At 38.6% G+C, this 14,011-nt stretch overlaps 1 protein-coding gene and 1 long non-coding RNA gene across 6 annotated transcripts; one reads left to right on the top strand and one right to left on the bottom strand.

Annotated features, from left to right (window-relative positions):
- Positions 1–3,591: 3,591 nt before the first annotated feature.
- Positions 3,592–5,846, top strand: LOC127007299 (uncharacterized). Its single transcript, XR_007760164.1, has 2 exons — positions 3,592–5,162; positions 5,316–5,846. It is a non-coding gene; the product is annotated as an uncharacterized LOC127007299 (long non-coding RNA).
- Positions 5,847–5,986: 140 nt separating this feature from the next.
- Positions 5,987–12,961, bottom strand: LOC127007298 (2-phosphoxylose phosphatase 1-like). Of its 5 annotated transcripts, none has more exons than XM_050878087.1 (4): positions 12,843–12,961; positions 9,602–9,732; positions 8,721–8,885; positions 5,987–8,501 (listed from the first exon to the last, which is right to left on the bottom strand). In XM_050878087.1, the coding sequence occupies exons 2-4, from the start codon at positions 9,678–9,680 to the stop codon at positions 7,273–7,275; spliced, it is 1,473 nt and encodes a 490-aa protein (XP_050734044.1). In that variant the 5' UTR covers positions 9,681–9,732; positions 12,843–12,961; the 3' UTR covers positions 5,987–7,272. The 5 variants fall into 5 exon arrangements, with proteins under 5 accessions (XP_050734044.1, XP_050734041.1, XP_050734040.1 ...); XM_050878084.1 differs by lacking the exon at positions 12,843–12,961 and adding an exon at positions 11,252–12,088; XM_050878083.1 differs by lacking the exon at positions 12,843–12,961 and adding an exon at positions 11,256–12,087.
- Between the last annotated feature and the right edge of the window lie 1,050 nt (positions 12,962–14,011).

The following is a 14,011-nucleotide window of genomic DNA, read 5'->3' as shown; positions in this document are numbered from 1 at the left end:
GGCTATCGGATTGTTGTGGCGAGGCTCAGCTGCGGGGGGAAAACGTCTCGTACTTCTCCTCACCACCACCAATCTTATAAGAGTCATATTATAAAACCTTTCGACGCCTAAGCACATGCATTTAACAAGGCTTACGTAGGATCTGTGGGCATTTCCAGGGGTAATTGTCTGACCCAAGGTAAATATATATCTCTATACTTGCTTTGGTCTGACCCTGGTGGTAGAGTGACAAAGTTTCTCCACCATGATTAACGTAAGAAAATAGAAACACTCATGGGGACGCGTTTAACACCAATCTTATAAGGGTCATATTCTAAAACCTCTCGACTCACAAGCACATACATTTAACAAGGCTTTCGTAGGATTTGTGGGCATTTCCAGGGGTAGTTGTCTGACCCTGGTGGTAGTGACAATTTCTGCACCATCATGAACGTAACACTCATCCTCGGGGACGCATTTAACACCAATCTTATAAGGGTCATATTCTAAAACCTCTCGACTCACAAGCACATACATTTAACAAGGCTTTCGTAGGATTCGTGGGCATTTCCAGGGGTAGTTGTCTGGCCCTGGTGGTAGTTACAAAGTTTCTCATGGGGACGCGTTTAACACCAATCTAATAAGGGTCATATTCTAAAACCTCTAGACTCACAAGCACATACATTTAACAAGGCTTTCGTAGGATTCGTGGGCATTTCCAGGGGTATAGTTGTCTGACCCTGGTGGTAGTTACAAAGTTTCTCATTGGGACGCGTTTAACACCAATCTAATAAGGGTCATATTCTAAAACCTCTCGACTCACAAGCACATACATTTAACAAGGCTTTCGTAGGATTCGTGGCCATTCCCGGGGGTAGTTGTCTGGCCCTGGTGGTAGTTACAAAGTTTCTCATGGGGACGAGTTTAACACCAATCTTATAAGGGTCACATTATAAAACCTCTCGACACTCAATCACATTCATTTAACAAGGCCTTCGTAGGATTTGTGGGCATTTCCAGGGGTAGTTGTCTGACCCTGGTGGTAGTGATTAACGTAAACACTCATTGGGACGCGTTCAACCTCTTTTTTGGCCTTTAATTAAAATTGACTGATGTGAGAGAAGGAAACGAAGAATATGGAGATCCCCACATTAGGTCCGTACATATTATAAGACTTTCGCGTCAAAGAGTCAAAGAGGTCAAAGAGGGGGTCAGTCGGGTTCTAATGCGTGCTTCTTCAGGTTCATGGTGCAGAAGAAGGGTCAAACTACCACCACGGTCATCAAACTACTCCTGGCAGGTCGGTATTATAACTCTTTCCCTTCTCACATCAGCTTTTTCTAAAGGTCAAAGAGGGAGTCAGTTGGGTTCTAATGAGTGCTTCTTCAGGTTCATGGTACAGAAGAAGGGTCAAACTACCACTAGGATCATCAAACTACTACTTCTGGAAATGACCACAACTCCTACGAAAGCCTTGTCAAATAAAAATTATGTGGTTATAGTTTCTCTCGGGCTTAAAATAACAAAAATGGACATACTTATACATCATATTTTCCGTCATATGAACACTTTTACTTATTTACTAGCTTGTTTTATCACCAGGTAAACTCGATCCGCACTCTCAAATTCTAACGCATCCTCCTCCACAGCTAAATATAGATAAGTAAAGGTGAAAATAGGTCAAAGAGGGGGTCAGTTGGGTTCTTATGAGTGCTTCTTCAGGTTCATGGTACAGAAGAAGGGTCAAACTACCACTAGGATCATCAAACTACTACTTCTGGAAATGACCACAACTCCTACGAAAGCCTTGTCAAATAAAAAATTATGTGGTTATAGTTTCTCTCGGGCTTAAAATAACAAAAATGGACATACTTATGCATCATATTTTCCGTCATATGAACACTTTTACTTATTTACTAGCTTGTTTTATCACCAGGTAAACTCGATCCGCACTCTCAGATTCTAACGCATCCTCCTCTACAGCTAAATATAGATAGGTAAAGGTGAAAATAGATAGATAGGTATTATAGCTGGATATTGATGTAAAAGAAAAGCCTACGTCTATGAACTTTTCGTATTAATGCTGTAAATACGTAAGCCAAATCAGCAGGTATTTAAATCATAATCCTCAACAGCTTTTATTAATTTTATTAACTGCATGGTCATATTTTCTTATCAATCCAGTTCCAGTTTTAGGAGGCTAATCAGCTGAGGGAGGAACATATACCTAATATACACTTTTCATTGTATTGCACTTCCTATCACAAACTATTGCTCATGTATTGTCTGAAGAATTTCTTTCCACAAGGTATATCTGGAAAATATGTGGTTGAAACTTGAAGACTATTAAGTAGTATACAAGAGCTCTAACAATGGTTTACAGACTGGTATAAGAAGAAAGTTTTAAGTCTAGCAACACACTGCTGCCATGCAAGTCACCTTAATATAAGGTTAATATTAACATGGTTTAAAGTATTATGATCTCTCTCTCTCTCTCTCTCTCTCTCTCTCTCTCTCGTCTTTCATCTCATTATCTTTATTTTCTCGTTTTTTTTCGTTTTCTTCTCTCTCTCTCTCTCTCTCTCTCCATATTAACACAAACAGTACATCCAGAGGTCACAGTTTACCTGAACACCCACAATTGTTGATACACTAACTCGTAGAGCCACAGCTCAGAGTGTACGTACAGCTGCCTCACACACCCACAGCTCACTCTGTATAGTGTCTCAACTTATCCACCGTTCACAACAAAGCTGCCGCTACACTGTGACTGATATACAATAGCAATACACTGTAACTCTTCAGGACAGTCACTGATCAGGTTACATTACACACCAACTAATACAATGTGACCCAGTACACCCACACCTGATTGTGAACAGTACCCATACCCATAGATACATGTGATGTGACCTACTACTGATACACTAAGACACAATACACCCACACCTGCTGATACAGAGCACACCCATACCTGCTGATACACTGTGACACAGCACACCCACTCCTGTTGGACAGGGGTTCTCACAATGGCATGACCTCTTGATGTGAATATAACTCACCCACACCGGCAGACGAAACATAAAGGTATATTTACCAAGCAGCTTTGGTGGACACAGTCACCATCTTCAGTGATTTGAAGGAAGAATATAAGTAGGGAAAGTGTGTTACAGAGCTCATATATATATATATATATATATATATATATATATATATATATATATATATATATATAATATATATATATATATATATATATATATATATATATATATATATATATATATATATATATATATATATATATATATATATATATATATATATATATATATATATATATATATATATATATATATATATATATATATATATATATATATATATATATATATATATATATATATATATATATATATATATATATAGTCAGGTCACCTCCTCCCACCCCCCTGCTCTGCGACTGACTGACGAGGGCGTTGAAGGGGTGGGAAGTGACCTTACTGCTAGTGACCTCATTACATGATCTAACAAATGTATATCCTCATGAAGTGATTTTCTTATTCATTAATCCAATGTGTGTGTGTGTGTGTGTGTGTGTGTGTGTATATATATATATATATATATATATATATATATATATATATATATATATATATATATATATATATATATATATATATATAAAAAATCACTGCATTTATACAAAAGTTAGCTACCATCCCAGGTGATCCCATGATTTGTTTCTTCAACATGTAAAATTAGTTTTCATTACTAGTCCGAAGTGTATATTAAATTTTGTGATCATTAATTCGTTCTTTAAAAATGCACGTTAAAGAGCACAAATATACCCTCAATTTCAACTCGTGAGGATATACTACATATGAGTTAGATCTTGTAATGAGGTTGCTAGTGGAGAGGTCCCCTCCCACCCTCCCGTCTGTCAGTCACTGAGCACTGGGAGGGGGGGAGGTGATCTGACCCGCCCACAGTAATTACATGAGGTACCGCTTGGAGTGATGGCTTTGCCAGCCCTCCAGCCCCGCACTCTCGGGAGTCACCTGATTACCTTTTTAAACCTGAGGTGTGTTTGTATACATAAGGAGCTCTATACACACTTTCCCTACTTCTACTCCTCCTTCAAAAACCTGAAGATGGTGACTGTGTCCCCAAAATCTCTGGTAAATTTGTACACTTTCGTTTGCCAATATGGGTTATGTTCACACACCCTCACCTGCTGATATTGAGATAAATTACACACACACCTGCTTATACACTGAGACTGTACCAAAGACTTCAGTAATAGACTCCATGCATGAAGAATTGCCATGAAGGTTAAAAGTTCTGACAGTGTACAGCTTGTTGAGCCTTAAAGGTATATACATGTTGTTGTGTGTGAGTGAGTCACAAAGATGAGTTTTCTCACATGCTATGGTCAAATCTGTACATCATTACCCTCATGGCTACCCTGTTCCTCACTAAACAAGCTGGAAGATGAACACTTAAGACAGAAAATAGCACTCAGAGCACATAATGACTGAGAGAGTAACAACCAGACAAGTGGAAGCTCATTTTTTGTTCTCAAACTCTTGAATTCAATGTGACTCTCTCCTTCTCTCTCTCTCTCTGAAGATGGTCCCAATGAAAAAGAATGAAAAACTTCATTATAATTTTCCTGTCCATATTTTCCAACTGTCAGCTTGAAAATCACACCCACTTCATTCAGACATACACAGTAAACAACAATACAGTCTTGTTTGGTTTCCCAGGACCCTGAGCAGGCACTGGGACCAGCATGAAAACTGTGACCTTGTTATGAATACAGAAAAGTGAAACTTCTGAACTCTATCTCTCCCTCACAGGTGCATACACAATCAAGACTATCAGTAACAGTAACAAGTTTAATTTCACCATTCCAAAAAATACTTTAAAATCTGCAATGTCTACAAAAGTAAGAAATTAAACTATTTGCAGGTACTATTGCAAAACTTCTTGTGACTCGCTAAGGCTAACTAAACCTCCCCGGCTAATAAACTGCCTTAATCTTTGTTGTGAAGTAAGGAAAGACTGGTGGAATAGAGTGTAATGCAGACTAGTGAGTATATGCTATGTATCTATACCAGCAAGCCACTAATTCTGCTCAGCCTTTAAAATGTGTCAAAGAGAAAAGTTTGTTCATTTGAGTATTAACAACAGACAAAACATAAACTCACCATGCCATATGGTTTTTTTAGACTACGAGAAATAGTCAAATGACACCATGACATATTACCATGGCCCTCTAGGATATGGTTCGAGAGATGAAATGACTCATATACTGCGTCATGGTACTGAAGAGGTTAAAGACAAATTACCTATCCATAATTATCTGGGAGTGTAAAAAGACAGAAAGTGCAGAATAGAATATGAGTAACTAAATACTAGGAACACTGGCAAACTAATTCAGCTGAACCTTCAGGAGGTATTACGGACGAATGGCTATCGACTCTGCTTTGGAAGTAAAGACTAATAGGAGTCACATAATTAAAAAATGTTTCATTGGTATGGACCGTATAAACACAGCCTTAATTTAGCTGAGCTTGTATTATGAAATTACGTCATAGTTACTTCTTGTCATGGAAGTTAAGAACACCAAAACAACACAATGGACTGCTCAATATTTCTACCAACAAAGCTATTATTATTATTTTTTTTTTCACAAAGTATGCCTATCTACTTGGTGTTCTGGATGTGAAGATTCAATAATGGCCAAATTAAGCAACTCAGCTACTCTTTAGAATGGATATCTCTCCCTCCAAGAAGCTGCCACAACTAAAGGACAAACTTGTGACCCCGCAGACACAAGCCTGGCGCTCTACCACACAACATCCTCCAATACCCTAGAACTGAACAGAAGCAGAAGCACATAAAACAGACTAATGAACATTTTTACCACCCAACCTCTAATTCAGCTGAACCCTCAGACTTACATGTGCCTATCCACTCTGTTCTGTAAGTTCAGAAATACAGGAATATGAGGATGCAATAGACAATGATTTATACAAGTAAATCTCTCATTGGGGTTCACCATTAAGAGGAGTTGGAAACGAGTACCTATCCACTTCATACTGAATAATCAAATTCAAATTAAACTGAATATCTGCCTACTTCACAGTTGCTAGGATGTTACACACACTGTACCACAACACTAAGTTATGGCTAGGTACCTTTGAATATTCTCTAGTACATGAAGTCAGAAAACAAGAAACTCTCATAACTTGTAAATAAGGAAAAGTTAAATGTTTGAGCCTTTGCCAGCTTCAGGAAAGTGAGAAACATTTCATGGCACATCATGCTGAAAAGAGACTTTCACTGTGAGAATCACAACACTGTTGTGCAAATTCCATACAATACATCTTTTATCAAAGAATCTAAACACTATAATGAGGATCCACCTGCTGCTGGGAAAATATAATATGGTTAAGTTGAGGGGAATTAACAAACTCAATGATGCTTGTTTTATCTCCATACCCTCTGATCCTACACCACATAAAGGCACTCAACAACATGACACTGAACCATCTGCGACACCTGGCAAAATAATGAGTTGGAGGGGGAACAATTTAGAAAAAGAATGCAAAATTCATGGCAACTAAAGAATTTCTCTTGGCTTAATAAAAAAGATTGTTAACCTTTTGACAAGTCTTAGTCCTGCATGAAGCCTTGTTAATTATAGTATTTTGGAAGGAGAGCACCCTGGATGGATAACCAGTTGAATACCAACTTTCCTACCATGAGTCAGACCTTGTGTCAACAATTTTCATCAATTGGAAAGGAAGCATAATTAAATGTCAGAGGAGTGACCCACTTTTGTCACAGCGAATATTCACACAGCTGCTGCAATACTTCAGTGATTGAGATTTGGATAAAAGACGTACTGTATCTACAATTTCTTTGAGAATACAACAAAATACCAATTAAAAATAAAGTCTTATTGCACTCATATTAAAATATATAAAATAATTTATTACAAAATGCATAAAAATCTATTACAACTACTACATACAAAATTATTGACTAGGACACTTCTTTTAGTTAATACTGATATGATGAATTATACAAAAATAGTCATAATAAAAAGGAGATGACTGATTATCAAGACTAGAAATTATTTGGGACTTGACAGCTCCCTGACAGCTATTGAGGCAGGTTCAGGTGCTTCAATTAGGCTCCAAGAGTATTACTTGGGAACAAAAGGGCCATGAGAAGGCTTGCCTACGAGTTCTGTTATTCCTTGTAGAGTTACTGGCTGACTCACTTCTGGCAGGCTTCCCTGAAGGAGGCTGCATTAAACTCCTTGAAATACAATTCTGGCCTGAGGTAACCTAACAACTTCTCTACAGCACACAAGCTGATGGCACCACGCTTCACACTACCTGATTTAAGTTGTCTTATGGTCACACTCTCACAGAAAGGAATAAATTTGGTGATGTCTTTGCCATTATACACTAGCCTGAAGTAATATGCTGCCTGGTACCCTGGATTGTGAGTGGCTGTGGTGTTCTGGTACAGCTCCAGCACCAGTCTGGAGGCATAGTGGGGCAGCTGGTAGTTTGGTATGCCAAGAGTATCCAGCAGGTACTTAAGGGTACGGTCATGGCCAGAGTACACCACTACACGGGGCCGGTCTTCCCTCATCATGTCATTTAAGGATGAAGAAATGCTTTTCATCAACCCATATACTCTTAGTTTGGCTGCTTTACGCTGGGCGGAGGTACGCTTCTGTCGGCCTTCCCACTCCTCATAGGATACTAGGCCTGTGACATCTTCAACCCTAACACAGCGACCACCAAGGCAGGGAAGTGGAGCTCCATGACAAACATAGGACAACAAGGCATCACGCATTACCAAAGGGCTGGTTATGTCCTCCCCCTCCCTCACCAGTGGGTTGACACGATGCACCAGGTCCACAATGCCTGGGTGGGACCTACGATAGTCTCGACGTTCCTGCTCATACTTTTGGTCATAGCGATCAGACTGTTCACAGTGACAGTCATCCCCACAAAAGCTAACACCACGGCCCTCCTGTAGGCGCACTTTAGAAATGTCAAAATCTGGGATGAAGGAGTAAAGGAAGGCCAAGACACTCTGGAAGGTACGTCGGTACTTAGTACAGTACACTATGATGTCGTCCAGCTCCCAGTGATTACTGAGCAGGTTGAACTCTGTGAGGTACACCTGTTTTAGCACTTTGCCCAGCTGTAGGTGCTGTAACACACCTTGAGGTGTGAGGTGCCCCAGGCCACAGCGAGATGGAAGTGGCAGCAAGGGAAACCTTACAAACGGCCCAACAAAGTTAACGTAAGTGTTAGTGCGCGACACATTGAGAATGTCCCCAACATACTTTTTGTAGGTGGGGGTGCCATAGCTGTGATGGCCACAGTTGATGCTGGACAAATTTCTTACATGTACTAACGGTCCACGATCCCCATGACGCAGCAAGATCATGACTCCACTTAGCTGATACTGTGATGGTAACACACCTGTGAAGAAAGTTTTCATCAGTGCTGAAATTGAAGCATTATCAAAGTGCAATTTCTACACATATACACTAAATTTTCAAGATGCCTATGTGAATCTAGTTATTTCAATATATTATTTAAACTTTTAATAATGTTATGGAGTAGACTAACATAACATGAACTTTATGAAAGGGAAATAAAACCTAATAAAAAATACAAATGCTGAAAGGCAACACTGACCCTCCTGGTTCCTCTGTATACGATCTGGTGGGTTACAAAGGTGGCGTAGCTTCTTGGCACGTGGCTTTTCCTGCTGCAGAAGGCTGGGTGCCGGCATTCCTCCCCCAGTGACCTTGAGGGGTGCTGGGGGGTGTGACGGATCTGTTTCAACCCTCCAGTATGACACTGAAAATACATTTCTTTCAAGAGAGAGGAAAAAGCCTAACAAAAGAAAAAATGAAAATAGCAATAAACAATGCTAAATGCAAACATCTTACTCAAGTCTTTAGAATACTTTAAATACATATTCCTGAGCCTGCTTCAGAAGGACCTTAACCCAACCTAACTATAACCCAAACATTCATCTTACTTGTGTGCTCTGTAAATTCATATATGCTTCTGCAGTGATAAGACTTTCTATCTAACAAAGGGAACTTGTTCTTTGTTGATTTTTACTATATGCTGCTGCCCGCTATGTTCTTGAAGATACAATCTCAACCTTGTAATTTTCATGCTCCTGACATACAAGTATTATACATCCATATCCATATGGCAGTGTTAGCATTAAAACTTTTTCATACAGATACGCTCCAATCCTCCTTTCAAAAGTCTTGTGGCAAAGTACCAATACAATGAGCCATTTTTAAGAGCAATTATAATCACAATAGCATGATACATATTTGCTACAAGTATCTTTATCAGGTATATATATCAGTGTTATCCACAGCCAATGCCAAGAAGCCAGAGATAACAAAAGAAAAGATTTCTCTAACTCCTACATCAATTAAACTTCACCAATTCTTTTGAAAGTCCAATTATATCCAATTCATTTCTTAAGAAGTCAGATTCCAAAACAAGTATTTCTATAGCTTCTACACCACTGAAACAACCACAAGCCTTACAGAAGAGGAGTATTATGCCAAGCCAGCCCAAGATGAGGATGTAGCAGCGGAGAACCTTGAACTTCTTGTGCCAGCGCATGGTTGTTTCTGTGCTGAGCTTGTCCTCAGACTTGATGGCTTCTGTTACAGCTCTGAGGATAAAAGTGTACATTTTAAGGCTTTTTTTCATACAAAATAATTTCTTTAGAGATATCCAAAGCCAAGATTTATTTTTTGATGTTCTTGAATTGTCCTGGCCATTCTTTATAGCAGTGTTTATATTATCATGAATTACATAGTGAAAATATTGTTTTTCCAACTTTTGAAGGCATGAAGAAAGATACAGGATATCTTTTCTTTCCGTCCTTGATCAACTGCCTAAATCAGTCTGCCATGTAGTGCTCTAGCCTAAAATAAGGCCTATAAGGGTACTTACATAATATAGCAGCAATATTATTATAGTTACTTAATTGTGTGTATTCATATGATAGTCAGTAACCTACTGAAAATACAATAATAGTTTCCTTTTTCCACATTACTTTCATAATCCTAATAAATCAGTTTCCTGTCTTTCCTTAACTTTGATGTGTCAGTAAGGGTGTACATTGTTTTCTTTATGCTAGACATCTATTGTACTATTCTTTGAATTATTACAGTGCCATATATCTCTATATTCATATCTCTTTGTATATGTATGGTCCCAAAAGGACTGACCTTGGAGAAATAAGTTATCTCTTTGGTAATTGTGGAGATTCACTACGCGCCTCCAAAATACGATATTACGCCTCCATATTATACTTAAGGGACGAAATACATGTCCCTCAACCATAATATGAAGGCGGAAAAACTTATGAAAGTAAAGAAAAAGTGGTAAAGGTAGTGAAAAGACATATTATACCTTCGCGCACTGTTTAGGTATTGGCGGTGGTGGCAGTGTTGCCACCACGCTGTTATTATTTTTTTTAGAACACGCACCTTTACCTATACTATACCCGGCCCAAACCTTCACAAAACCCTTTGGGTAAAGGTGCGTGTTCTAAAAAAAAAATTACCACGCGTGGTGGACCTGGTCTCACATGCGTGGGCTAATCGCTAACTAAACGTACCATCGCTAACTGGATCGTTGGCAGCACTGCCACCGCCGCCGACACCTAAACAGCGCACGTATGTATAATATGTCTTTTCACTACCTTTACCACTTTTTCTTTACTTTTAAGTTTTTCTGCCTTCATATTATGGTTAAGGGACATGTATTTCGTCCCTTAAGTATAATATGGAGGCGTAATATCGTATTTTGGAGGCATGTAGTGAATCTCCGCAATTACCATCTCTTTGATGATGCCAAAATTTGTCTCATACATTAAGGGTTCAGGAGGCTGTGAATTTACTAAAATTGGATACCAAGGGAAAACATTATTTTGTTATGATATTAGCTGACTAAATTAGTTTTCTTGCTGTAGATATTCTAATGAGAATATGAAAACTTAACACTGAGTTTTGTCACAGATTGAGGACCACACAGATTCCTGGAAGTGCTGGCGAGGAAATATAACATTACGAAAGCAGAAGTGAACTGGCAGGTACACCACAAGCTTATCAATGCCAAGATCCACACTAAAGGGTAGTTCGTATTGCAACCTTCACCTGTATAAACCACATTAATTAAATTACCCACGGGGGAACGTATACTCCTCCTGCATAGATAACTGGTCTGTGGCCCATCACTGGAGCACCACGACATGTCACTGCTCCACTTTCACGCTGCCAAGTAACCCCAATCGTCAAATATCAAGGCTGCTCCCTTTCCCGATAGCAGTGAAAGCATTAGGAGGGAGTGTATCACTGCCTAGTCGTTGAATATCTCGGTTTGTGGCACTGTGTTTGTCAGTTGGCACCTGTGGCACTATATGAACCCGAGCTGAGTGTGGGTTTGGAAAGGCAGGAGGCGGGGCACTCGGCAAGTCAACCCACCCGACCCCGCGCTGCCATCCCGCCGCCGTGGCTGTGTTGATGCTTCGATCGGCGGCGGTGTGGCGAGAAATACCTCCCCGCGGAAATAACTCGCTGTGATGCCGGAACCCATATTAATTTACCTTACTTTCCTCTCTCTGTCCACCTGTCATCTTTACAATGGTTGATATTACTTGCAAGACACCCACCCACCACATCAACAGACCAAAAAAGCAAAAATAGAGTGACCATCAACGTGGGGTAATCCTTTCTAAAATCTGCCCTATTCGTTTGTTATAAAGCCTTCTCTGGATTAAGAGTGTTGCTCTGATGTTTGTGCCGCATATTGGAGCCTACACAGGACACGTAAGCGATAGCGGTGAGCGATACATGGAACAAGTAAGCAAGTTAAACCTCTCTCTGCGAGTTATTTTACAATTGCGAGCTGATTCCTACAACCGCGGCACGGCCTGTCCTGGCTGGCGGCGGCGAGGAAAGGAAAATAGAAAAATAAAAGACTGTGAAGGCAAAGTACATGCAAAAGCAGAGCGTAGTGCATAGTGAAGTATTAGAGAGTGGAGAAGAATCAAGGAGTGAAACAGCAAAACAGTCATAAGAAAAGAAAAAAAAAAAAAGAGGGAAAGGGTAGGCTACCTCGCAATCAAGTTGGCAGCATATGAGGGAGAGAAACGTTCTGATGATGGCAGTGATATGAGAAAAAGATCTTTTTGACGTGAGTCGATTGCGCTGATTGCCATATATAACAACCTCGAGTATAATATTATTATTATATGCTTCACTCTCGAGCGCATATAAACCTACCTTTACACTATTTATTACCTATATTAGTTGAGACTATTTTTAATACAAAGCACTCGTTCCGATAGTATATTCCAGCTAGTGTGATCGATTTCTGTGTCTGGCTGAATTCCTTCACACTGTGCTTAATATATTTCCTTCATCAACTTGCTGTAGGCCTACCCTTATGAAGATAGATGATATTCATTGATGTCAATCTTTTCCTTTGACACCTTTATATAACACGATCGTATTAATTGTCTCTTTTTGACTTGTCGGATATATACATATGCCTTTATTATTTATCATTATGAGTTATTCGTTATGGAAGCGGAGATTTGACTATGCTAATAATAGACTATAGTGACGAGTGCCGTATATATATATAGTTCAACGAGTAAGGCGATATTTGCATGAAGAAACTCTATCATTATACACACCATGCAGACACTGAATTAGATATACATCATATAACACCCTAGGAGAGCTATGGTATAAAGGTAGGACAACTTACTAAAAGAATATGCCCGTGTGCTGTGTGTGACGGGGACCAAGAACTCGATCCTGCTGCCTTCCTGCAGTCACTCATGAGCACTATTAATAAAGTGCACGTACCCACGCGTCATATGCACCAGTCACTAGGCACCAAGGTCACCACTATCAGGATTATCCCTTATGATAACTTATCGTGAGCTAGGCAACAGCAGACACTTAAAAAAAGGTCGATGTAGCCCAAGATTCTCTAGACTCCTTGATGTAGCTTATAAAAGGTAAAGGTGGGCGCATACGCCATATATCTGAGAGTGGCTGCGGTGCCCATGAAGTCCCGAGAAAGGAAGACGACATTGATCGTAATTTTATAATAGATCCGAGAGAAATCTCTGGCACTGGCATATTAAAAAAAAAACTCCAGATATGAAGGACAGCAAAAAAAAAAAAAAAAAAAAAAAAGGGGAGGCCAAAGTACACATTGTTATAATTATTACTATTAAAATTATCATTATTATTATTATCATTATTATTATTATTATTATTATTATTATTATTATTATTATTATTATTATTATTATTATTATTATTATTATTATTATTATTATTATTATTATTATTATTATTATTATTATTATTACTACTACTTCTATAATAATAATAAAAATTACTATTATTGCTATTATTATTATTATTATTATTATTATTATTATTATTATTATTATTATTATTATTATTATTATTATTATTATTATTATTATTATTATTATTAGTAGTAGTAGTAGTAGTAGTAGTAGTAGCAGTAGTAGTAGTAACAGAGTATATACTATTTTTTTATGGTAGTTGTAGTAGCAGTAGTATTTTTTATAGCAGTAGTAGTAGTGGTGGAGGGGGTTGTGGGGGAATTATTATCATTAGTAAAGTACGTACCTAGTATATGTAGTGGTAGCTAGTATATATAGTAGCAGTAGCTATCATTATATTATTATTGTTATTATATTCACCAACACAGCAAAAATTAGTAGGGCCACACATCACCTCCCACTGGTGGAAGCCCGAATAGATCAATAATCTTAGTGACCTAAAGGATAATTACTCGCCACACTTGTTGGTCTCTCTCTCTCTCTCTCTCTCTCTCTCTCTCTCTCTCTCATATTTAAACAATCTATCAACTAAGTTAGCTGAACTATGCCT

Source organism: Eriocheir sinensis, chromosome 35 (assembly GCF_024679095.1).
Source record: "Eriocheir sinensis breed Jianghai 21 chromosome 35, ASM2467909v1, whole genome shotgun sequence".
NCBI lineage: Eukaryota > Metazoa > Arthropoda > Malacostraca > Decapoda > Varunidae > Eriocheir > Eriocheir sinensis.
Note: the sequence above shows the minus strand (reverse complement) of the source record. Positions and strands in the feature narration are given on the sequence as shown.

Excerpts from the sequence above, each read along its gene's own strand:
- LOC127007298 (XM_050878083.1), bottom strand. The coding sequence starts at position 11,302 with ATGGGCCACAGACCAGTTATCTATGCAGGAGGAGTATACGTTCCCCC. Across the intron at positions 9,733-11,255 it reads GGAGGAGTATACGTTCCCCC|AGCTGTAACAGAAGCCATCA; the intron begins GTGGGTAATTTA and ends TTTTATCCTCAG. Across the intron at positions 8,502-8,720 it reads TATACAGAGGAACCAGGAGG|GTGTGTTACCATCACAGTAT; the intron begins GTCAGTGTTGCC and ends CTTTCTTCACAG.